This window comes from Vitis vinifera, chromosome 7 (assembly GCF_030704535.1).
Source record: "Vitis vinifera cultivar Pinot Noir 40024 chromosome 7, ASM3070453v1".
Classification (NCBI taxonomy): Eukaryota; Viridiplantae; Streptophyta; class Magnoliopsida; order Vitales; family Vitaceae; genus Vitis; species Vitis vinifera.
Genome location: NC_081811.1, coordinates 29,342,635 through 29,368,121, shown reverse-complemented (window position 1 = coordinate 29,368,121; position 25,487 = coordinate 29,342,635). Strand labels below are relative to the sequence as shown.

The 25,487-nt window shown below is 33.7% G+C and overlaps 2 protein-coding genes across 6 annotated transcripts in view; one reads left to right on the top strand and one right to left on the bottom strand.

Annotated features, from left to right (window-relative positions):
- The window catches only part of LOC104879936 (uncharacterized), a 43,276-nt gene extending 40,782 nt beyond the window's left edge, over positions 1 to 2,494 (bottom strand). For both annotated transcript variants that reach the window (XM_010654628.3, XM_019221350.2), the window contains exon 1: positions 2,024 to 2,494. In XM_010654628.3, the coding sequence (XP_010652930.1) occupies positions 2,024 to 2,203 (180 nt within the window). In that variant the 5' untranslated portion in view covers positions 2,204 to 2,494. The remainder of the gene's footprint in view (positions 1 to 2,023) is intronic.
- A 2,102-nt stretch (positions 2,495 to 4,596) lies between these two features.
- LOC100242368 (NAD-dependent protein deacylase SRT2) lies at positions 4,597 to 18,079 on the top strand. 4 transcript variants are annotated; one of them, XM_010654626.2, is made up of 12 exons: positions 4,597 to 4,806; positions 7,677 to 7,719; positions 7,876 to 8,113; positions 8,279 to 8,344; positions 9,658 to 9,703; positions 10,619 to 10,779; positions 10,877 to 11,006; positions 15,094 to 15,258; positions 16,312 to 16,439; positions 16,743 to 16,842; positions 16,939 to 17,007; positions 17,801 to 18,079. In XM_010654626.2, exons 1-11 carry the CDS (start codon positions 4,786 to 4,788, stop codon positions 16,987 to 16,989), a joined length of 1,149 nt encoding a protein of 382 aa, XP_010652928.1. In that variant the 5' UTR covers positions 4,597 to 4,785; the 3' UTR covers positions 16,990 to 17,007; positions 17,801 to 18,079. The 4 variants fall into 4 exon arrangements, with proteins under 4 accessions (XP_010652928.1, XP_010652926.1, XP_059594720.1 ...); XM_010654624.2 differs by having other exon boundaries at positions 4,597 to 4,821; XM_059738737.1 differs by having other exon boundaries at positions 4,606 to 4,806; positions 8,282 to 8,344.
- The last annotated feature ends 7,408 nt before the right edge of the window (positions 18,080 to 25,487 follow it).

Below are 25,487 nucleotides of genomic sequence, written 5' to 3'. Positions count from 1 at the left end.
CAAAGTGTGTGTTCGTGATTGAAGATTGCTAGAGGAGATGATAAGTGATTTTGAGGTGATGGATGATATCAAACATTGGTCAACCAAGTTTTAAACTTTTATTCTTTTGTTAAAAATTGGAGCTGAAGCTTAAAGGTATCAAATTTTGTGTTTAAAACATTTGGATCAATTACTTATCAATCAAACTAAAGGGTTACAAATCCTATTGTACCCAGAATTCACACTCATATGATCAATCAAGATTTAGTCACATCTGCAAAATTTATGTTTTTTTTTAAAAAAAAAAAAAACAATTCTCAGTTGTTTGATGGGTTTTAAACCCTAGTATTTAAGCCCTTTTCCAGATGAGGGAAATATGGTTGTGAGAGCTAGGTGACATCTCCTTGGGCTTCAAGTGCTTTACCAAATTAGGGGTGTGATTGGTTTGAGAGAAAATTTTATGGGTTGAGTTGAAAATCATTTTTGAGTGAGAAAAATTCTTTCAAAACAGGTTGATTCAGTGTAGGTTTCATCTCTACTCTCATATATGTGATTTTTGGGGTAAAACTCAAATTTCTTCTTGTGTGGATTCAAGAAGAAGCCAAGATCAAGCTTAGTATAGACTACAAGTATGCTCTAAAAGAAGAAAGTGGCCAATTAAAGTTTGAAGGTCCCATGAAAATGGTCTAGGAAAAGATTGAAGGCTTGGGCTAGATAAATCCTTGTACTTGATTATTTTTCTTCATAAGGGATGTTTTTTATTGCTTGGAGGTTCCTGGTTTTTTTATATCTTTGGAGGTTTTCCATGCTAAAATCTTGAAGTCAATATCTCTCTATCTCTCTCTCTCTCTTTCAATATTTTATCTTAGCTTAGAAAATTTCCATTGATTTATTACATTGGTTGATTGAGAAAATGAGATGGAATCAGATCATTTAAGCTTTAAAATAGTTTGAGATCATTTTTTATTTGGTATTGATGCTAATGGATATGTGAAAACGTGTTTTTGAGAAGATGAAATATCTTGTATATCTTGATTTTAGAGTGTTGACTCATTCTCATGCACATTACACTGAGCACCTTGTTGGGAGAGTGTTAGTGCATCCATTCTTACTAGTGTTTTTACTTGTTTGTTGATAAGATTAAAAAACAAGGACAAAAAGATTGAAAAATCAGGTGAGTGTTTAGCATTTGTGGGTTCCACCTCAAATTGTTCTGTAAAAAACACCTATTCACCCCCTTCTAGGTGTTAGCGATAGTTGAGATTCAACTACAATATGTTTTCTCAATTATTTGTCAGCAGCCAAATAGAATTGTCAATGCTGCATGGTTTACCAAATCAGAGTTTTAACCCCAAAAATTTTCATTATTTTTAACCTAGAAGTTGAATGCAAACGCATGTAACTGAGCTTACTACAAGGCTTCGATCTTTATGAGAAAAACAACAAAAATAACAGGACTCATTTTCCACCTATTTTCCTTTAATTCTTGACAACCAAACAGAGCATAGAATAAACAACAGAAATCAAAGGTTTTGAACCCTAAACTTTCATTGTTTACAATAAAAAACAAACACCACCATATAATCGGGTAAAATACAAGTTCGCCATTTTTTATGAGAAACAAAAACAACATAAAGTAGAGGAGATAAAACAAAATCCTATCAAATTAAAAGCATTTTGAACCCCTAAAATTTTCATTGCTTGTGACCATTGCCTAACACAAGTTCTCCATTTTTATGAGAAATAAAAGCAACAGAAATGCAGGACCCTAAAATTTTCATTGTTTGTGACCATAGCCTAACCCAAGTTCTCCATTTTTATGAGAAACAAAAGCAACAGAAATACGGGATCCATTTTCTTCCTATTTTTCTTGGTTTCTTCAGCAACCAAACAGAGGATAAAACAATGAAACAGGAATTTAAGGATTCTGAAATTTCGTTGTTGTTTGTGACCCTAGTCTAACACAAGTTTTCCTCGCATTTTCCTGGTGTTAAGAGCAACTAAACAGGGGATAAAACAAAATCACAGAAATTAAAGGGATCACCATGTCCTCGAGCTGCTCAACCGACCGAACTGCTTCCCAAGTACTAGAGTGGAAATCAGTGACACGAATTCTGAGCCGAGAAGGATCAATAGCATCAAAATGAAACAAGAATCGACGCGATTCATTCGCCCACTCTGGTTTGGCTTCGCCGAAGATGGCTTCAAAGTCTTCGAACCCCATTGGAATTCAAGGGAGTTGTCTCAGAACCAAAAATGTCATAAAACAGCAAGAATTTGCTTTTCGAAGGGAAAAGAGAAAATTTAGCAAACACCCTTCTGTTTGGTCGCCCAGAAAAAATAACTAGTGGAAAAGAATGTTAGAGAATTTCCCGTCTTGTGTTTGAGTTTGGTTGCCGAGGGAGTGATGAAAAAGAACGATACATGAAATGAATGAGTCTTAAACCAGAGCTTTCACACAGAAAAGGAGAAAAATATTTGGCACAACGGTATGGAAATCTTTCCCCCTTTTCGAAAAGTAACCCCTCCCCCTTTTTTAACCTAAAAAATACTCATTTTTACTTTTAAAACACACATAAAAATAATAAAAATATTAAAAAATATTTATATAAAAAAAATAAAAAATAAAAAAATTGGGTTATTCTTCAAGGTAAAAAATAGGTCAATTAGTTTTACAAATTTAAGATGCTTTCATCATTTTTAATCTATTAATCCAAAATATTTTAGGCTTTGACAAGATGATGCCCATTTTTGATATATATATATATTATGAAGCACAACTATGAAACTTGAAATTTACTTTAAAAAATATTAATAGGAAAAAAAGGCATTAAATCAAAATTAATATTTGACATATATTAATATTTTTTAAGCACAATTTCAAGTTTCATTTTGTCCTTGGTAATAGAAAAAACAAACAAAAATGTGAAAGGAGATCAAAACGAACTTGGAATTGTGTTTAAAAATAATGAAAGTTGAAATTGTGTTTTAAGAATGAGATGATGGATATATATATTGAAAACATCATATTTTTCTCAACAATGTCTTTGTAATTTGATTTTGACTTCGTCGAAGATGGCTTCAAAGTCTTCGAACCCCGTTGGAATTCAAGGGAATTGTCTCAAACCCAATAATGTTATAAAACAACAAGAATTTGCTATTTGAAGGGAAAAAATAAAATTTAGCAAACACCCTTCCGCTTTCTCGCATAAAATGAGAAAAATATTTGGAATAATCGATTAAAAGGGATGAAATATTATTTAGTTTGAAAAACTAACCCTTCATATTTTTTCAATCTAAAAAATACTCATTTTTGACAAAAATGTCCTTATTTTTTTATTGTAAATGTAACTATTTCTTTTCAAACCCACATGTAAATAATAATAAATATTGAAGAGTATTTATATAAAAAAAATTAGTTACTTCTCAAGTTAAAAAATGAGGAAGGCTAGTTTTACAAATTTGGGATGTTTTCATAATTTTCAATCAATTAATCCAAAATGTTTTAGGCTTCGAACTTGCATTATGAGGCCTCAAATTGTGAAACACAATCTTCACTAATTGTGAAGCATGTATGGAGAGTAAATCATTGTCATGTGGTAAAAATTTTAATCACTTATGCATATTTGTCGTTAATTATATTTGCTTATGATTTTATATAAAAATAAAAAGCTAACAGAGCATGTTGTTGTATGTCTGTTTTAATTTGATTCAAGTTGAAGAGGTTAAATTTCTCTTGAGATATTACATGAAGTGGTTGAACTATTTTTTTGTCAGAGGTGATCTCTGCCCTTTCTTTATATTGTAAGTATCACAAGCCTCTAAATTTTACATTTTGTTTTATTTTTAAGATTTAGATTTTCAATTGAAATTACAACAAAATTGCTTAATAATTCTATTTTGAGTCACAATTGATGGAATTTTTTAAAAATAAAAATTTGAAATTGCAAAAAATAAAAATAAAAAATAAAAATTGAATACAATGCGAAAAATGAGAAGAAGGTTTGAAGAATGTTTTCATATTTTTCTTCACTTTCTTTGCACTATTCAAATTTGACTTTTTAAAATCTATTTTTTCACATGAAGTAACAATAAAATTGCTTAATACTTAATAGTATTATTTTGAGTCACAAGTGATGGATTTATTTTTCTAAAAAAATAGGGTACGAAGAACACGTGGATTTATTTCTTTATATTCTTGGTACCCTTCAAATTCTTAGTGCTCTCCAAACTTAAAATTGTAATTAATTTTTTTCCTATTTCAATTTAAAAAAAATAAAATAATTTCAATATTCTATCCAATCTTCTTCATTTAAAAAAAAAAAATTAAATTACAATAAAAAAATTAAAGAAACTTTTTTTCAGTTAATAATAAATAGACCATCATTCTAATTTTTAACAATACATACTTAATTTAATATATTTATAAATATTTTTTTCATGAGGTCTTAGGGTTATGAGTTTATATTAATAAAATAAATATTTTATGATATCATAATAATTATTCTATTACGAAATTTTTATTATTATCAAATTTTAAATATTTTGTTATTTTTATAAAATAATATTTTAAATGATATAATTGATGGTTGTAATGAGAATAGAAAAACTAACATTATTATTATTTTGACCATACGTAGGAGGGAGGGGCTTCTGGTCGGTACGAAAGCCACGTCTCGGCCAAACCGATATTATTACTCAGTTCTGAGAAACCGATATCATTACTCAATTCTGAGAATCGAAGCTCGCAGGCATATTTTGTACGAGAGTGAAGAGGGAATTGATTGGAATCAAAACCAGAGGCAAATGACGGTGTCCTCCACCTCTGTAAGTGTCCTCCTGGTATTTATCCATTTTTCATCCCCGTTAATCTATCAACTGCCGTTTTGGATACTTTGAAACTTGTTCTTATTTTTAAGAAATTTTTCGCTTTGCCTTTTCTATTTGTTATCATGATTATGCGAGGATGTGGAGCAGTTATGTGAAGACTTTTGATTAATCGAATGCCCATGTTCACCAAAAACTGAATTCGTTTGAACACTAAGATTTGAAGGAATACTGTGTGCGAGGTGGTGAGAGTTTATGTGGTGATTAATGAACTGCAATGACCACGTTTATTATTTGAGAAAGATAGTTGAACTTACTCCCAATTTCTGAAACTTTTCCGGGAATTAGCTTGATGGTTCAGGGAGCTCCAACGGGAAATCGGGAATTAGAATATTTTTCCTTGACATGTTCTATGAATTTCATCATGTGCTTGTTTTCTAAAAAGTTAGGGTTATCCCACAATTTCCAGAAGTGGTAATAATAAATCCAGTATTACCATTATTAACATAAAATTAAATGATGGAAACCCTATTTGACAAATCTGAAAACTATTCTATTAAGCATGTAAAACAACACAAATTTTCATAAGCTATGTTAATTTAATAAGTTCTTTTCTTTAACAATAATTTTCGATTATAATGAAATGCTTGGAGCTTCAATCTTTAAATCTAAAGATCCAAGCTTGATTCAATAATGGAGCAAAGATCACATGTTGTTATGACATGTGAATAATCTATCACCAGCTCAACCGAACTCCTAAAATACACAAAGCATGGGGTATTCCTTAAGGGTTTAGGGCATTTAACCCAAGCGGTTGGAGCCCTCTAACTTGCTCCTTATGGATTCTCACCCAAGGCTTGTAGCCCTCTATTTGTAGATCCATGCACCTTAGATCTCCACTAGAGATGAAACACAAATCTGGAGTTGTGTATCCTTCAATATTTAAACACAGTGAAGCACAAAATTACCAACCATGAAGGTTGTATCAAAATGCACAAGATCATGCAAATAATTCAGATCATATAGACATGTATCCATGAGTGAAAAGGAATTCCAATACAGCATGGTTTGATAAAAATAAGACAGTATCCATGCAAGAGATTGGCAATGCAATCATAAAAATACCACACTTTTTAAAAAATTAAGATTTGAGAACACAAATCATGTAGACGAGTAGACAGCTCAAGTAATCTAAGAAATCAAGATATCATACAAAATAGATTTTAATTGAGTGGAAAAAAAATCTTGTTATACGAAAGACTAATTAAGACTTACATAGATTCTTCAACCATTCTCTCCTGCTTCATATTTCTCTAATCTTTGTGGAAAAGGAAAATACCTATTGTTTTTGGTGGGAAAAATTTTCAAAAATAGAATCACTTGTCGAGTATTAGAATTTTCCCACAAAAATTTTTATGTGGGACAAGTTATTTTTGGTGGGGAAAATTATAGTACTCGACAAGTGATTCCATTCCCTGCAAGGGAACCTCAAAGAGCTTTCTTTTCAAGAATCATTGATATCCCTATTGTTTTTCTCTATGTTATTTTTATTTTTGAGAAATTATATTTGCATTTACTTAACTCTCTACACACCCACCTATGATTTTTTTGAGGACAAAAATACTCATCACTAAAAAAATCGAAATGCCCTTAATACATAATTTTATTCAAATCTAAAAATCTTAATAAATAAAAAATAAAAAATAAAAAATGGACTTCTAAAAATTTAAACTTTTAACTTAAAAAATTTATATTAGAAATTTCACTTAAAAAGTTTACAAATAAATATTAAAAAAGATAAAGAAGTACTTGAAAAATAAATAAATAAAGGAGGCATGCATGTGCAATGTTGAGGAGCCACATGGCTCCAAGGTGTTCTACGCTAAGGAGCTGAACAACTCCTCAATGTCCAACACATGCACACCAGACAAGGCTACATGGTTCAACCCTTCAGGTTTGGACATCCCTAGGTCATTCTCGCTTTTTTTTTTCCCAACTTTTTTCTACTTTTTCTAACATTTTTCACCTCTAGATCTTCTAAATTCATCCTAATTGTTTCCTAATTATTTTTACAACAAATATTTGTCAAGAATTACATAAATAATAAACCCTAAATATATTCATGTGAAATAAACCTAATATTATTGTGTGGATTCCAAAAACAATACATCAAAGAGGTTGGAATTAGCTTTTAACTTATCTCAAACACTTTGTGTGTGTGTGTGTGACAAAGAAACTTGGGAAAGGAGAATTTTTTGCCTTAGTGTTTTATTAAGAAGAAGAAATGAGGAAAGAAGGTAGAAGAAGGTGTAGAAGAGAGAATGGGGAAGGGTATTTCAGCTAGATTGGAAATAATTAGGTAAATATATTAATAGGATTTATGTTTTGGGGTGGATATGTAGAGATCTTAGGTAGATACGAATATAAATTCTCTTTAACTTTGTCCTAAATTTTCTTAAACAAGTAACTTATATAGAGATCAAAGAATGCTTTATATGAAAAAAATAAGGAATTTGTCTCAATTGAATTTTAGAAGAGGTATTTGATAGAAATTAGGTTCTCTCATAAATGCATTTGAGAATATTATACAATAAATTCTTGAAGGTAATAGATGTTGAAAATACTTGAGTTGTGCAATGTTGTAATTTGACATTCCGTGCTAGTTAAACCAAAATGGCCTGTCAATTACTTTTTACCAAGAAAAAATAATTTTCAACCATTTAACATTTAAACTATAAACTCATATTTGTGATTGTCTTTTTAGCCTTTATGAAAGTATAGCTATTGAATTATTAGTTTGGTACCATTTTTCTGTAGCATTTAATTGTAGTAGGGAATAACAAACACCAGTCTACTCTTTGGACTTGCAGATCTTCAGAAGTGTGAGGAAAGTGTTGGGGACAGCAGTGACAGGCAAGTGTGCTCATGTTATATATAGATCCCTTCAGCATCATGAAATTCCCGGCCCACATTACACAGACACACACACATATATACATACATACATACATACATCATATACACATATATGATTAACATTCTATGTTCTTGGTATTTTTGTGTTTATAGATACTATACAATCAAGTAGCAAAAATTGGCAATCACTGTTCAGAGTAAGAAGTGTCCTACCTTTCCAGGATTCTGTGAAGTTTGTCCAAACATCATGCCGAATCTCAGTTCCTGGGACCTCATCAGGAAGTGAACAGAAAGTGCCCTCAAACTTTCTAAGGGACAAGAAGTTGGTTCCTGAATCAGATCCTCCAAACATTGAAGATATCAAATTTCTATATCAATTCTTTGATAGCAGGTTCCTTTTGGATGTCCTCATATATGGTTTTATCACAGAGCTTAAGATTGTGCAACACCTTTTTGTCAACGACACTAGTTTTAAGATAAAATATATATTATTCTTACTGAATTTTAACAATATCGATGAGGAAGTTCTGCTATATTAGTTTTTACCATTGTGCAGTAGCAAGGTTGTGGTATTGACTGGAGCTGGAATAAGTACAGAATGTGGCATTCCTGATTATAGAAGGTTCTGTCTTCTCTCTGGAGTGTGGATTCAGCATTTATAATCCATTGTCCTTTTGCAACCTTAAAGTATTGATTGCCATGCAAAAATATGCATATTGTAACCAAAACATGCATAACTAGGAGATTCTTGTAAATTGATGTCAGTTTCTTAAACTTTCTAGGAACCTTGTAATCTTTTCAAGCATGGATGTGCATACTTGATACCTGTAAAAGCAATAGTTTGCACAATTTTGCTATAAAAATTATTCTCTTCCTATTTATCTGGATAATAGGTGGCAACTAGTTGTTCATATCCTCTGTCTGAACTTGTTTTACCTGTTGTTTTCATTTTAAAAGGTAGTTTCTGCTGTGCTCTTGACCATAAAGGTTTTTGGTTGCTCTTGATTGCTATGTGAATTTTTATTGATTATTTGCTTTTGTGTGAGGATCTTGTGGTCAATAACATTTTTTTTTTGAAAAAAAAATAATTAAGAAAGGAAAAAGAAAAAAAAAAGAAAGAAAATTACCTAGCCATAACTATCGTGGCAAACCACTTGTATTGCTTTAATTTGGGTTGTGTGGTGGAAAAGAAATGCTAGGATTTTTGAGGACAAGGCAAGGACTTTAGAGGTTCTTTGGCATACCATTCATTTCTTTGCTTCTGTTTGGGCCTCTTGCATCACAACTTTTAAAGGGCATCCCCCTTAATGTGGTTCAACTTGATTGGTTAGCAGTGTGCAGTTCCAAGGGTGTGGGTTAGTAAGGAGAGGTTGCTTTTTGTAATTACCTTATGGTTTATGGTTTTTTGTATTCCTTGTGTTTAGCTTTTGCTTGTGGGAGGATTCCTCATCCTTTTATTGTACTTCTTAATTCCTAATTCAATATATCACATTATTGTTTCTCATAAGAAAACTATCGTGGGCTACCTGATTCTCATTTACTTTTGGCCTAAAATTTTTTCTTGTTCCTCTTGGTTGAAGATGAAGCAAGACCAGTCAGTGTGCTTCTTTGCTTGTTCCTGCAAGTATAGTGCCCTGAATATGATGTAATCTCTATTACTTCTTGGTTCCAGAGTTGCATTTCAGTTTAAAATAAATTTCTACAAATTCTATGTTTCATCGTTTCTGAGGATTTTGTGAAATAAATGTGATCTAACCACTGATTTATCCCAGTTGGGCCAAATGACATAATAAGACCTTTTAAGCTTAAAAAGGATTGCAATTTCTTCAATTATAAGTTTTCAAAATTGCTTTTGAACCTTGGATTATATCATGCTTTTGTTTAGAGCTTCTGAAAATGCTACTTCTTATACTAACTGGTATTATTTTGCTGCAGCCCTAATGGAGCTTATAGTTCTGGTTACAAACCAATTACCCATCAGGTGATTTGAGGCATGCTCACATCTCTCAATTATAGCACCATTTCAATATTTAGGGGTTAAATGTTTTAGCCTTTGAAGGTTTATTGACAGGAATAAGACTAAAATTTAGGAAAATTGCATATAGAGAACCACGACAATGAGAAACAACTCAGGGGAAAGTTAAAAAATGGGAAAGAACTATGAGATGAAATTTTTGTTTCCTATTAAAAATACATAAAGAAACAAATGGAACGTGGGAGATGCATAGCACAATGTGTCCTAGGTTTTTTTCTTGCACAAGAAAGGCTATGCTCCTTTAGTGTATCATTTTTTTTTAATCTAATACCCAATAGATCTTTCAATTAATTAAAAAGATCAAGAAGGATGAGACATCCTTCCATGATGTACAAACTTAGATCAAGACATGGAATAGACTCCTTAACAAGGAACCATAAAAGTTGAACAAAGAAGAGAAGTTACAAAAAGTGTAAGCAACATTTGAACAACCATTAAGTAGACTCAAGGAGGTACATAATCTCTTAAAAAAAAAAAGATACTGACTGCTTTGCTTCTCTTTTAGCTAGCCCATCTGCCACCTAATAGGTTAAGGAACCCATCGAATGGAGCATCCCAACTCCTTCAGCGTAACATCTTTAATCTTTCCTGATTTTTTTTTCCTTCCACTTGAGTAGGATCTATAAAGAGGTATTTATCCAGTCCATCTGTTATATAAAATGGATCTACATATTTATGCAATTTTCTTGTTGGTATTTATTATCGAGAATAGATTTTAACATTTTCTGTCTGGTATTCCCCATTGTTGATCTAGTTGAGCAAAATCTTTGAAATAATTTACTCTATTAATTGATTTTGTTTGTTTTATCTAGCTCAAACAATTTCTTTAACTATTAGTCTTGTGAGATATTTCATATATAGGAGTTTGTACGTTCAAGTAAGGCCCGCAGGCGGTATTGGGCAAGGAGCTATGCTGGATGGAAACGATTCATTGCAGCACAACCTGGTGCATCTCATAGTGCATTGGCATCTTTAGAAAAAGCTGGTCGGATAAATTATATAATTACGCAAAATGTTGACAGGTGAAAGCTCTTCCTTCTGCCATTTCCTTTACCAGAGAAACTTTCCAGATGCCTTTAGTGAGTAATATGGAACTAATTCATCGTTAGCTTGCCTCAGGCTGCATCATCGTGCTGGTAGCAGCCCACTTGAATTACATGGAACTGTTTATTCTGTAGTTTGTTTAGATTGTGGTTACTTGATCAACCGGAATTTATTTCAAGATGAATTGAAGGCCCTTAATCCAAAGGTTAGGCTTCTGCTGTAAAATTTATTTTTCAGATCAACTATCTAAACTAATATTGAGACTTTGTCTGTTAATTTGGCCATAAGGCTATGGAAGTGTGTGAAATAAGTTTGACCCATGATATATATGTATTATTGATAGGCAAATGACTAAAATATGTTAATAAAAATGGCAATCAGAATGAAGGACTGTTGGGTTGGGGTGTGGTGGCTATCCCTAAGTAGAAAATGGATACACAAGGGAGCCAAAGGGAAAGAAAATGCAAAGTAACCACTGCCACACTAGCAAGACCATATACCGTTAACAAAATCTAAGAAGGAAAAATAGTTCTCCCCCAAGAAAAATCTAGACTAAAGAAAAAGGGCCTTGATAATAAGGTCACATGATGCTTGAATGGACCACTTGAACTGTTCAAAAGTTCTTCAATCCTTTCCCACCCAATGGTCCTAAACAAACACAATGGACCATCCTCTAAACTTATCTTGTTTCTTACCTAAAAAACTTCCAAATCATCTTAACAATGCCTTTTTCACCAACCAAGGTAAAACCTAACAACAACGTTATGGATAAAACTCAACCTCTTCTCTTAAACTAACCCACAGTTGTGTGTTTTCTTTTTGTTTTTTTCTTTGTTTTTTTTTCACTCTTGGGACTTGAACCTAGAACCTCCCACCTTCCCACATTAAACTCTTACCACTTGAGCAAGGCCTCATGGGCAAGCACCCTCCCTTACAACATCAATAATATGTATAAGTAAATAAATAAAAATGTCTCATGGGAAATGTGCAAACCTCACCCTGTTTGGTTGGAAAATGATCACTTAACTCAAAACCATTAAGCCATAAAAGGATATAACAATGAATTTCTTGTTGACTAATCTAATTTAAGATACTAAGGAATCTAATTTTTGAGATTTAGTTGAAAATACTAGGGAATTAATTCCCTGATTTTTAGGATTGCATAGCTGTATAATTACCTAATTTCCGACATTTTATAGTTTTATAATTCCTATTTAACTTTTTTGATTTCCAAGGAAGAGGATTTCTAGGAATTAGTCAACTTTCTTTATCCAATTTAGTTTCCTAATTTTATAAGATTGTACACTATAAATACTACATCATTTTACTTCCATGTGGCATCAAAGCTTGCTTAAAGTCTCTAAGTTCTCTTCTAAGTTTTCTTGATGGTTGTCATTACCATTGATTTCCATTAGCCTTCATTGTTGTTATTCTTTGCCTTAAGTGGTCTTTATTGTCATCGCCATTTTTTTTCTTTCTTTTCTTCCCGGCAACCTTCTTTACCGTTGATCTGTCTCTATTTCACTATCCACTATGTCGAAAATCTAAGAAAATCCAACCTCAAAATCTACATTCTAGAACTAACCACCTACTAGTGAATATTGTGAAAAGAGAGAAAAGGGAGAATCCCTATTTTTTGTTATTAAAAACTATTAATAATACACATTGGACTTGGGTATATATATACATGCTAGTGGGACTTACAATACAATAAGGAAAAAAAGAAAAGAAAAGTAAATAACTGAAATAACTGTATACTATCTAACACTCCCCCTCAAGCTGGAGCATATATGTTATATGCATCAAACTTGTTACAAATGTATTTAATTCTAAGACCTCTGAGAGATTTAGTAAAAATATCTGCTAGTTGATCATTTGAATTGACAAAACTAGTCGCCACACATCCTGATGCGATCTTCTCTCTAATGAAGTGACAGTCAACTTCAATGTGTTTGGTCCTTTCATGGAAGACTGGATTGGATGCAATATGCAAAGCGGCTTGGTTGTCACAGATGAGCTTCATCTGTTCATCATTTCCAAATCTCAACTCCCAAAGAAGATGTTTCAGCCATATGAGTTCACATGTTGCCAGAGCCATAGCTCGATACTCGGCTTCAACACTAGATTTGGCCACTACATCTTGTTTCTTACTATTACAGGATATTAGGTTACCTCCAATAAAAACACAATACCCGGAAGTGGAACGTCTATCTGTGGGTGAGTCAGCCCAATCTGCATCCGTGTAACCAACAACCTGGGTATGACCTCTGTTCTCGTACAACACACCTTGGCTTGGTGTGCTTTTGATATATCGAAAAATGCGGATTACAGCATCCCAATGGCTATCACATGGTGACTGTAGGAATTGACTAACAACACTTATAGGAAAAGAAATGTCTGGACGAGTAATGGTGAGGTAGTTCAGTTTACCTACAAGTCGTCGATATCTCCCAGGATCTCCTAAAGGCTCCCCCTGTCTTGGTATAAGTTTGACATTTGGATCCATAAGAGTGTCTACCGGTTTCTTCCAAGATGTCTAAAGCATACTTCCTTTGGGAAAGAACCACACCGGAACTGGATTGAGTTATCTCAATTCCTAAGAAATACTTGAGTTTCCCCAAGTCTTTAGTCTGAAAGTTGGTGAAAAGGTGTTGCTTTAGTTTCTTAATACCATTCTGATCACTGCCTGTAATGATGATGTCGTCCACATAAACTACCAGATAAATACACTGCCCCGAAGAGTTATGATGATAGAAAACGGAATGGTCTGTTGTACTGCGAAACATGCCAAACTCCTGAACAACAGAACTAAAACGGCTAAACCATGCTCGAGGAGATTGTTTCAAGCCATATAGAGAACGGCGTAACCTGCACACTAAACCAGACTCCCCCTTAGCAACAAAACCAGGTGGTTGCTCCATATAAACTTCCTCAGCAAGATCCCCATGAAGGAAAGCATTTTTAATATCTAACTGATAAAGAGGCCAAGAGCGCATAGCAGCCATGGAGAGCAATAGACGAACAGAAGCTATCTTGGCAACAGGAGAGAAAGTGTCACCATAATCAAAACCATAAACTTGAGTATAGCCTTTAGCAACTAAGCGGGCCTTAAGGCGATCAACCTGACCATCAAGGCCAACCTTAACTGTTTAGACCCAAGGACAACCATCTGTAGATTTACCAGAGGGTAAAACAACAAGATCCCAAGTGCCATTGGAGTGTAAAACAGTCATTTCATCTACCATTGCCTGTCGCCAGCCTGGATGGAAAAGAGCCTCAGGGGTGCGCTCTTGGGAAGAGAAACAGAAGATATAGCAGAAACAAATGCAGAATAAGGTGAAGATAATCGATGGTAACTCAAAAAATTGTAAATGGGATGGGGATTACGAGTAGATCGATTACCTTTCCGAAGAGCAATGGGTAAGTCAACAGAAGGAGGCAGAGCCGGGGCAGGAGAAGCCGAAGGGATAGGAAATGAGTCAGCAGGTACCTCGGCCAAAGAAGGGGAAGGTAACCGGAATGAAATACGGTCACTGAAAGGTTTCCCCGAATTGATTCACGGATAAACCGGAAATAATTAGGTTTTTTTTTTCTCCTTAGGCTTTGATACCATGTGAAAAGAGAGAAAAGGGAGAATCCCTAATTTTTGTTATTAAAAAACTATTAATAATACACATTGGACTTGGGTATATATATACATGCTAGTGGGACCTACAATACAATAAGGAAAAAAAAAGGAAAAGTAAATAACTGAAATAACTGTACACTATCTAACACTTTTTAATTACATTATCTGTATCTTCACCACTTTGAATGCTTTCTCTTACTACTGTTACCTCTGAACTAACATAGCCACTTCCAAAGGGAATCCTTTTCCATGTCTGGCAACACTATACACTACAATAGCTTCATCTGGCACTGTTATCTCATGCCTGGACAAAATGCTGGGTGAATCTGACATGTGGTCAAGTGAGAGCCATATCAGTTTACAAGGTTCAGAATTTGTTATCAAATCAGGATATCATTATTTCTTTCAATAGAAGAGGAGTTTGAAGGCAAAATTTATACCATAAACTTATGAAAAAATGTACAATAAATGAAGGTTTCAACAAAAGAAGGGGGATGATCTATGCATAGTATATACTGTACCATCACACATCCATGCCTTATTCTTTTATATTTTACATTCTCATATTGTATTTATGTTGGATTTAAACTTGTATCTTCTCTTGGATTTTCATTTTGGATAAGTTATAGATTAGTGGGAAAATAATATATGTTTTATTCTTCAGTGGGCAGCAGCAATTGAAAACCTGAAGCATGACAGCCCTGGGTCAGACAAGAGCTTTGGGATGAAGCAAAGGCCTGATGGTGATATCGAGATTGATGAAAAATTCTGGGAGGAGAATTTTTGCATTCCCACTTGCCAGAAATGCAAGGGGGTATTGAAACCTGATGTGAGACATTTTACCTTTTATGTGCTTTGTCTGCTTACTGTTTGGGAGTATCATTAAAATCTCTAGTATATAAAACAATTACTTAAGGATGTATACACATCAAATAAGGCTGTACATGCATTGGGATTGGCTCAGGTTAAACATGAATAGCTACTAGTACTCTGCAAAATAACGGTCAAAATGAAGTACTGTATGTTTCTGCTCATAGTTTGTAATCTGAAGTTCTTTCAAAATTTTAAATGTAGAAAAAAAAGAAAAAAAAAGAAAAAGAGGCTTCACTGGGACTGCATTATAGATTTGTTTATGGGATGACATTTCTTGCTTCTGTGGCACTCATGGCAGCCTTTTGGATGTGAAAGGCCATAGAAGCAAACAAGAAGGCCCCAGCCAAAGCCACCCCCCTTTTTTTTTTTTGTCCTTTTTTTGTGTATACTAGCTATATGATTAAACAGATACATCTAATAAAAGATGGCTTGTTTTCTACTTGGAAATTTTACATTTCATAGGTGTGCATATAGCTTAAGCTGACACTGAAAATTTTACAAGTTTTAAAATGCTCCTAAAATTTAAGCCACCATTTTTATAGACGAATCTTCGTATCACTACACAACAGAACCAATGAAAGTTCGGCGTTTATTGAATCTATTAAATTTTATTTCTACATGAACAAAGTTAATGAATTTTCACCTACATTATTTCCAAGGCTAGTTTGTCACTCAAGTTAGTCTTTCTTATATCTTAATGTACGAAAACTGGACATAAACTTTGTTTATGAGTATTATAGATCATATAGCATTAGTTTATTCCATTTAGAACTAATTCGTAAATTGGATACATGAAGGCTACAATAATTAGTCATTAGTTATCTATAATTGTCACCAATGATGAGGGTCCTCAGTTTTCCATCTTATCCAGTGGACAATGAATTTTCTCCAATCCCTTTTTATACCAGTCTCTGCTTGCAGTTGTTCAAGAATTTGTAACACCAGTAACCACAATAAGAATATCCAGAGGTGATCTTCTTAATGTTCATTTTACTTGATAACTTTAAAGGTTGTCTTCTTTGGTGACAATATCCCCAAGGATAGAGCTGCTGACGCAATGGCAGCTGTGAGAGGATGTGATGCTTTACTGGTAGTTGGATCATCTCTGATGACCATGTCTGCTTTCCGACTTGTCAGGTACAAATAGCCCTGCACTTTTTTTTTCATGCTAAAGTAATAGACAACTTTAATCCATTAGTTACGTTAAGAAGATTCATTTACATAAAAGAGTTATTATTTATCTCCACTTGGCCTTGGTATATTACAACTGAACAAAGCTAGACACCATATGTCGGTTTCATCAGTTCAGTTTCCTTAGTTTGGTATGTTTCAGTTCTTCAGATTCTTCCATTTAGTTCTTATTATTAAGCAAAGAAACCATGAATGCAATTATGCAACCTCTTTCCACTTGCTCTGTAATCTTGAATTGGAATTTGGCAGGGCTGCTCATGAAGCAGGGGCTGCTACTGCAATTGTGAATGTAGGTAACACAAGGGCTGATGATTTCGTGTCCTTGAAAATCAATGCACGATGTGGGGAGGTATGCTTCTCTGAGATTAATTTAACAGCTGGTTCTACATGCTGCTATGTTACTTTATCTTTGCTGACGCTTGGGTGTCTTGAGTTGTTCTTGCAGATACTGCCAAGATTGCTAGACATTGGATGCCTAAGCATACCTGTGATCTAGTGTTGATATCATTAAAAGGTATAGTACTTCTTATAATTATAATTTTAATGAGTCTCTTTGTTGAAATGATTGCTCAAAAAATGAAATGATTGCTTCCTTTTTGAGCAAATTATACTTCCTCACCTTTTTGGTTCCTAATATATTCCTCAGTACCTGTAATGTTTTTAGAACATAAACTAGATTCTCCCTGTAGTTTGTCATATGGTTGGAATATGTGTTTTGAAGATTACTGAGTATTACCCCTTATATTTGGTTATCTAGTTGTAGAGTGCCTCTCATTACAATAGTGCACATTGTACCTTTTTTATGAACAATCTCGGGAATTATAACATCAGAAATGAAAGAAAAGTTATGTGTTGTGATCCATTCATATTCACTTTTGGTAACCACTCTTTTCTAAATGAGTGATATGTGCCTTCATATGCTATGAAAATTCAGCCAAATGATTTCTTCTTCAATATGATGTTAAAAAATACTCCCTTCCCAAGTAAGGTGAGAAATAGGGTCATCTTGCTTGGAATGGAATTGGGGATGAGAATTTTGCCATCCCACAGAACATAACAACCCATGCCTTGCTATAGAACTGGGATGGGAACCTTGCCATCCTCCATTGGAACACAATGCCTCATGCAGCCTCTCCATGCAAATAAACACTCATCTTTTTCCTTTATTTATTTACCTTCTTTATTTTGGGTTTGCAGAAAAGGAGGCAATGGACTATTATACAAACACACACACACACACACACACACATACACACAAATTAAAATACCCGATGTCAAATTCTCACTGATCTCTAATGTGATTTCAGTTAAGTATGGGAACAAGTTGGAAACAGTCGCACAATGGAGTTGTCCATGCAGAGACCATTTGACTCAAAATGAAAGCAAATCAGTGTGTTCACAAAAGGAGTTGTGCCTTAATACCTCCTCTACCCTACTTGTATTTGTAGCCCACTCACATTGTTTTATATCTAACCAAAGCCAGGAACTGTTGTGATATATCATGTGGAACTGTACATTTAATAATTTATCATTAATTTCTATATCAAATAATGGTTTTTAAGAAATGGAAGTGAACTTAGCATTCATTTGAGACTGTTATGCAATAATGATAAGGAGGGAGTCTAAATAGGAAGTTGGAGTATGCATTCCTTGCAGTGATCATCAATATACCAACGAACTTCTACTTTGTTTCCTGAATGGGATAAGAAACTCACCAAGTGATAGACCTTCCTTTCCGAAACTTCACATTCAAATGATGTGTTGATTTGATGTATTCCTTTTTTCCTAAATCTTTGCTCCCCTAGGTCTATTTCTCTTATTTTTAGGTTATTTTTTATTTTTGGTTTTGATTTTTTTTTCTGAAGGGTAAAGTTGAAAGAGCAAAATTGCCCTCTTCTTCAACTCACACCCATACAAAAACCCTATTACTAACTCTTATAACCTTTTTCTTTCCTTTCATCATTGTTTTCCTTTTTGTTAGTTCTCAAGGTTTGATTAAATTTAGTTTTGATGATCACAAATAAATGTTGAAATTTAGCATATAATTTCAAGTGTGATAGGTAAGAAAAACTTTATGAATCAATCAAGAAGAAACTATATTTAAAAGGAACTTAAAAGGGCTTATTAAAATGAAAAAGAAACTTGTTAAAGGCTTATACTAGATATCGATGGTATTAGGTGCATTAAATTAGGACTTGCAGTCAAACGAGTATAAGTATGCCTTAAAAATTGGAATTAATTACAAAGTTATTTTTTTTGAAATAAAATAAAATAAAATAAAATAACTTTTTAAATGGACTTTTTAAAAGAATTCACTTATGCATTAATGATGATTTTTATGAAAAATCAAAAACTCATATTTTGACATATATTTTCATGATTAAAAACGATTTTATATTCTGAAGATTTTGAATTAAGTTAATTCGAGTTATTAAAGAATGCTAGTACAACAATTTTTTTTGTTAGTTAGGTAATTAACCTAAAGTGATCCACCTAGTCACCTTAGTAATCTTTACCACTAAGCAACTAATTGACCAATTCGACAACTAAATGACAAGTTGGCTCTTAATGATTACTTACAAATGCTAATGACGAGTAAATGGTCAACCACTTAAGCAATAATGTGTCTCATGACTAATTTTTTTTTTTCATTTATAAAATGCTATAAATATGATTATTAAAATTTATTTATAATGGATCGACAACTTTTGAATCATTATTACATTAAGTTCATCAAACCCTAACTTGCACAATCTTTGATTACGCACAAGTCCAAGCCCTTTTCACTTATATATCTACTTTAAAGAGAGTTCGGTTGAGGTCCCTTGATAACCAAAAAACCAATTATCAATATTCAAATCTTGGTTAGAAAACCCTTAAAGAAAATAGTAGAAAAATTCTTAAAGCTTGAAAGAAATTTGAAAGCATGAATGGAGTTAGTGTTTTATTTTTTTTTTTCGTTTTTTTTAATTTATTTATTTATTTTTTTTAACAATGAGAAAATCTTTGGCTCTTTTTAGGAATGTTTTCAAAAATAATTCTCAGAGAACAACTTTCGAAAACTCTATTGTGTTGTTTAAAAAAACAAAATGTCTTTGAAAATTGAATTTTGTAAAATGGTTTTCTATTCTAAAAAACAAAAAACAAATTTGATTGTACCAATAAAGCAATAATAATAAAAACCAACTTGTTTGGAGGTTAATTTTGTAAAATGAGTGTTTTTTACTCATGATTAACATGATGTCGTAAAAAACCTAATTTCTAAAATTAAAATTTTAAAATATAAATATATATTTGATTATAACATAAAAACACATTCATTAATTTTAAAAATTATATGAATCCATCTTTAGAAGTGTAAAGCACATCTATTTATAGTCAATTTCCAACATTCTTATTCAGACATGCAATTGTTAAACTAATCAAAATCTTAGGAGCATTTCTAACAGAAAAGATAATGCTTAGCCACTAAGTGATAATGCCCATCTGTTAAGTGATAATATCTATCTGTTGTAAGTTATAATGTTTATCCTTTTAGTTAAACTAGGAATAGGAATGTTTATCCTTTTAGTTAAACTTGGAGTAGGACTCTTTATGTAAATATCCACCTCTCTTTCTATATAAGTTGTACGTGTTTCACATTCTGATAATAAGAAATTTTCAGCCTTTATTCCACAACTTTTGTCATGGTATCAAAGCTAGATACCTGAAGAAAATATATCATGGCAGAAAAACCTTCGACTCACACAAAGATGATAGAACCATCTTCACCTCTTTACCTACATCCATCTGATAATCCAGGGGCAACCATCACGACATGTGTGTTCAATGGTGAAAATTATGATATGTGGGAGAAGGCTGTTAAAAATGCATTGAGAGCGAAAAACAAGCTTGGGATCATTGATGGGACAGTAAACAAACCAAAAGGAGAAAATGGAAACGAATTGAATGCATGGGAAGCATGTAACTCGATGATTATATCATGGATGTTTAATGTGATCGACAAGAGTTTACATTCGAGTGTAGCTTATGCGCAGACTGCAAAAGACATGTGGGAGGATCTCAAAGAAAGATATGCTGTTGGAAATGCTCCGAGGGTTCATCAACTCAGAAGTGAAATCGTGAACTTGAAACAAGAAGGAATGACAGTTGCTGCATATTATGCCAAAATAAAAGGCATGTGGGATGAATTAAATCAATACATTGAGATACCTGAGTGCACTTGTGGAGCAGCTCAAGCAATAGTGAAAAGCAGAGAAGATGAGAAGGCACATCAGTTTCTCATGGGTCTAGATGACACTACATTCAGGACTGTGAGATCGTCTATCTTAGCCCTTGATCCCTTACCTACTTTGGGAAAAATATATGCAATGGTTACACAAGAAGAACGCCATCGTAGCATGGCCAGAGGAGCTGATCGTGCTGAAATAACAGTTTTTGCAGCGAAGACGGAGAAACCTGGGGGACAAACAAATAAAAGTGGGAGCTGTACACATTGCGGAAAGACGGGACATGATGTTGATTGCTTTCAACTAAAAGGATATCCTGACTGGTGGCCAACACGCCAAATGGGACGAGGAAGGGGACGTGGACGTGGCCGCAACAGTTATGCTGGAAGAGGAGCAACTTCAGGACGCGTTCATTATGCAAATGCAGTTGCTGAAGCAGATACGCAAGAAAAAGGACAGTGCGTTGGACATGATGTGGAACGTAGTATAATCCCAGGACTGAATGATGACAACTTCCAAAAACTCATGGCTCTACTCAGAAATGGAAGTAGTAATGCAGAAAAACTGACCGGTAAGAATAAAATTGTGGAAGAATGGATATTGGATAGTGGTGCATCCATGCATATGACAAGAAGGAGAGATTTGTTCGATTGGCTACGTAAATGGGAGACGGCATTCGTGAGACTACCTGATGGAACAAAAATAGTAGCAAATGAAATGAGATATGTGAAGCTCTCTAAAGATTTATGCTTAAAAAATGTTTTATATGTTCCTTCCTTGAAATGCAATTTAATCTCTATAGGCCAATTATTAAAAGAAAAAGATTATATAGTCACATTTACTGATTCGTTTTGTGTGATACAGGACCGCACTTCGAGGAATCCGATTGGAGTGGGTAAGCTAAGGAATGGAGTGTACTACTACAAGCCATTACAAGGAGAGAAGGTGAACACAGTGAAAGTAGAAGAAAAGTACGAATTGTGGCACAGGAGGTTAGGGCATCCTTCAGATCGTGTTTTAGCTTCCATTCATAGTTTAGGAAATAATGTGATGAAGGGAATTGAGGACTATGTTTGTGATTCATGTTGTCGTGGAAAACAAGTACGAAATTCTTTTCAGTTGAGTAATAAAAGAGCATTTGAAATTTTTAATCTCATACATGTAGACATATGGGGTCCATATCGAACTCCCACTACTTCAGGGGCACATTATTTTCTTACCATTGTAGATGATCATAGTAGAGGGGTGTGGATATATCTCATGAAAGAAAAGAGCGAAACCAAATATATTTTACAAAATTTTTGTTTTATAACCAAAACGCAATTTGATAAACCGGTTAAATGCATCAGAAGTGATAATGGATTAGAATTTTGCTCAGGACAAATGATGAGTTTCTATAAGAGAGAAGGAATATTAAGGGAGAGCAGCCTAGTAAACACCCCACAACAAAATGGGAGAGTGGAGAGAAAACACCAACACATATTAAATATTGCTAGGACATTGCGATTTCAAGCTTGTCTACCAATAGATTTTTGGGGAGAATGTGTTTTAACGGCAGCATACTTGATAAATCGAACACCCACACCTATTTTAGATGGAAAGACGCCTTATGAAATATTATTTGGCGAGAAACCGAATTATGAGCACCTGAGAGTCTTTGGTAGTTTGTGTTATGCCCATAAAAAGTCACGTAGTAATGATAAGTTTGATGCTAGAAGCTGGCGATGCTTATTTGTAGGTTATCCCTATGGAAAGAAAGGATGGAAACTTCATGATCTAGAAACCAAAGAACAATTTGAGAGTAGGGATGTAATATTTCATGAAACAACTTTTCCTTTTTGTCAAAGCAGCAAGAGAGATAAAGAACAAAAATTCCAGAACAATGGGAACATAGAATCTTACATTGAAGATGATGATGTCATAGTAAAGAAAACATGTGAAAGAGAGAGTGAGAAAAATAGTGAAACGGAGAAAGGGGAAGAAATAATGGAGACAGGAGAGGATCAAAGCCAGGGGGAGATGCTTGGTAGGGGACATAGACAACACAAAGAACCGAGACATCTCCAAGATTATATATGTTATTCGGCTAGAAGTTTAAGTACACTTTGTTCCAAGGCAAGCTCAATCCAAAAGGTACCCTCAGGTGAGCCTTATCCTATTGCGAATTATGTGACTTATACAAAATTTTCTGTTGGCCATCGAGCTTTTCTTGCAGCAATAAATATTGAAAAGGAACCAAGAACTTACAAAGAAGCGGTTACAGACAACAGATGGAGAGAAGCCATGGCAAAGGAAATTGAAGCATTGGAGACTAATCAGACGTGGAAAGTAGTTGACCTATCGCCAGAAAAGAAAGCAATAGGATGCAAGTGGATATACAAAATAAAATACAACGCAGATGGATCAATTGAGCGGTTCAAAGCGAGGTTAGTGGTGCAGGGATTTACACAGATTGAAGGAATAGACTATCAAGAGACGTTTTCTCCAGTGGAAAAAATGACAAGTGTAAGGTGCTTTCTAGCTGTAACAGTGGTGAAAAGATGGGAATTACACCAAATGGACGTAAACAACGCATTTCTACATGGAGACCTTGAAGAAGAAGTATATATGAAGCTGCCAGAAGGGTTCAAGGCCACTGGAAAGAACAAAGTTTGCAAGTTACAAAAATCGTTGTATGGATTGAAACAGGCATCGAGACAATGGTTTGCGAAACTCACGTCGGCTTTGAAAGAATATGGTTTTCAACAATCATTGGCTGATTATTCACTCTTTACTTATCGACGTGGAAACATAGTGATGAACCTATTGGTATATGTGGATGATTTAATATTGGCTGGGAATGACAACAAAGTATGCGAAGCTTTCAAAAACTTTCTTGACAGAAAATTTGGAATCAAGAATCTGGGACAATTGAAATACATTCTTGGAATCGAGGTGGCAAGAAGCAAGGATGGATTATTTTTATCACAACGAAAATATGCTTTAAACATTATAGAGGAATGTGGGCTGTTAGGAGCGAGACCAGTGGAATTTCCAATGGAAGAAAACCACAAACTAGCACTTGCTAATGGGAGATTGCTAAATGACCCAGGAATGTACAGGCGACTCGTGGGACGATTGATATACTTGACTATAACAAGGCTAGACCTGACGTATGATGTTCATGTTTTGTCACAATTCATGCAAAGCCCACGGGAAGAACACCTAGATGCAGCTTATAGAGTTGTTCGATATCTGAAGAAAGGACCAGGTCAAGGAATAGTTTTGAAAGCAGAAAATGATCTTCAGCTTTATTGTTATTCAGATTCGGACTGGGCAAGTTGTCCATTAACAAGACGATCAATTAGTGGATGTTGCGTTAAACTTGGGACATCACCAATTTCGTGGAGGTGCAAAAAGCAAGGAACTATATCAAGATCTTCAGCAGAAGCAGAGTACCGTTCCATGGCAATGGCAGCAAGCGAGTTAACATGGCTAAAATCACTTCTTGCATCATTGGGAGTGCTTCATGATAAGCCAATGAAATTATACTGTGATAATAAGGCTGCTTTACACATTGCAGCAAATCCTGTATTCCATGAGAGGACCAAACACATCGAAATAGATTGTCATTTTGTTCAAGAGAAGGTGCAATCCGGTGAGATAGTGACAACATATCTTCCTTCAAAGCTGCAAGTAGCAGACATGTTCACCAAAGCCCTTGGAAGACAACAATTCCTTTTCTTATCAAGCAAGTTGGGCATTCGAGATCTTCATGCACCAACTTGAGGGGGAGTAACAGAAAAGATAATGCTTAGCCACTAAGTGATAATGCCCATCTGTTAAGTGATAATATCTATCTGTTGTAAGTTATAATGTTTATCCTTTTAGTTAAACTAGGAATAGGAATGTTTATCCTTTTAGTTAAACTTGGAGTAGGACTCTTTATGTAAATATCCACCTCTCTTCCTATATAAGTTGTACGTGTTTCACATTCTGATAATAAGAAATTTTCAGCCTTTATTCCACAACTTTTGTCAATTTCACCTATAATTTCATGGTATTTGACAAAACTTTTTATTGATAAAATATTCATGTATGATTTATTGCAATTAATAAACATCATAAAACAATATCTCATAAATAAGTTACAATAATTACATGTTCACCTACTCAATCAACATTAAAACATATTAAAACTATAAGTATTATAACGCAACTACTACATTTAATATAACATTATGAATAAAAGGTATCGTACATCATACAAGCAAGTTATAAAGTTTATGATCACAATTTTGTAGATGACATGCATATACATTCACTTAATGATAATGAAAATAAGAAGAAGAAAGATGATAAATGACAAAGAACAAATGACAATGTTTATAGACAATAAACATCGCAACAATTAGTGTTTGAGATCGTTGTGAATTAGACTCATAAATCCAAATAAAGCATAAATATAATATTTTGTACATCTCATCATTTAACATCAATTTATTTTTATGAATTAGTTGGATATGTTTTCATAATATAATGGGCAATAATAAAACCAACTACCATAGTTCTTCCCAGTTTTAGACATGAAAAGGTGCATGTGTCCATAAATAAAACAAAAATAAGTAGTGACTCCAAGTCTTTTCTAAAAATCATATTTTCATCAAACAAATAAAAAGTGAGTTTCGCCTTCGAATGGGAACGCATCGAGCAAAATATAGGATCCACAATCTTATTTTTTTTAATAATTATTTTAAATATAATATTATTAATATTTATCATTTAT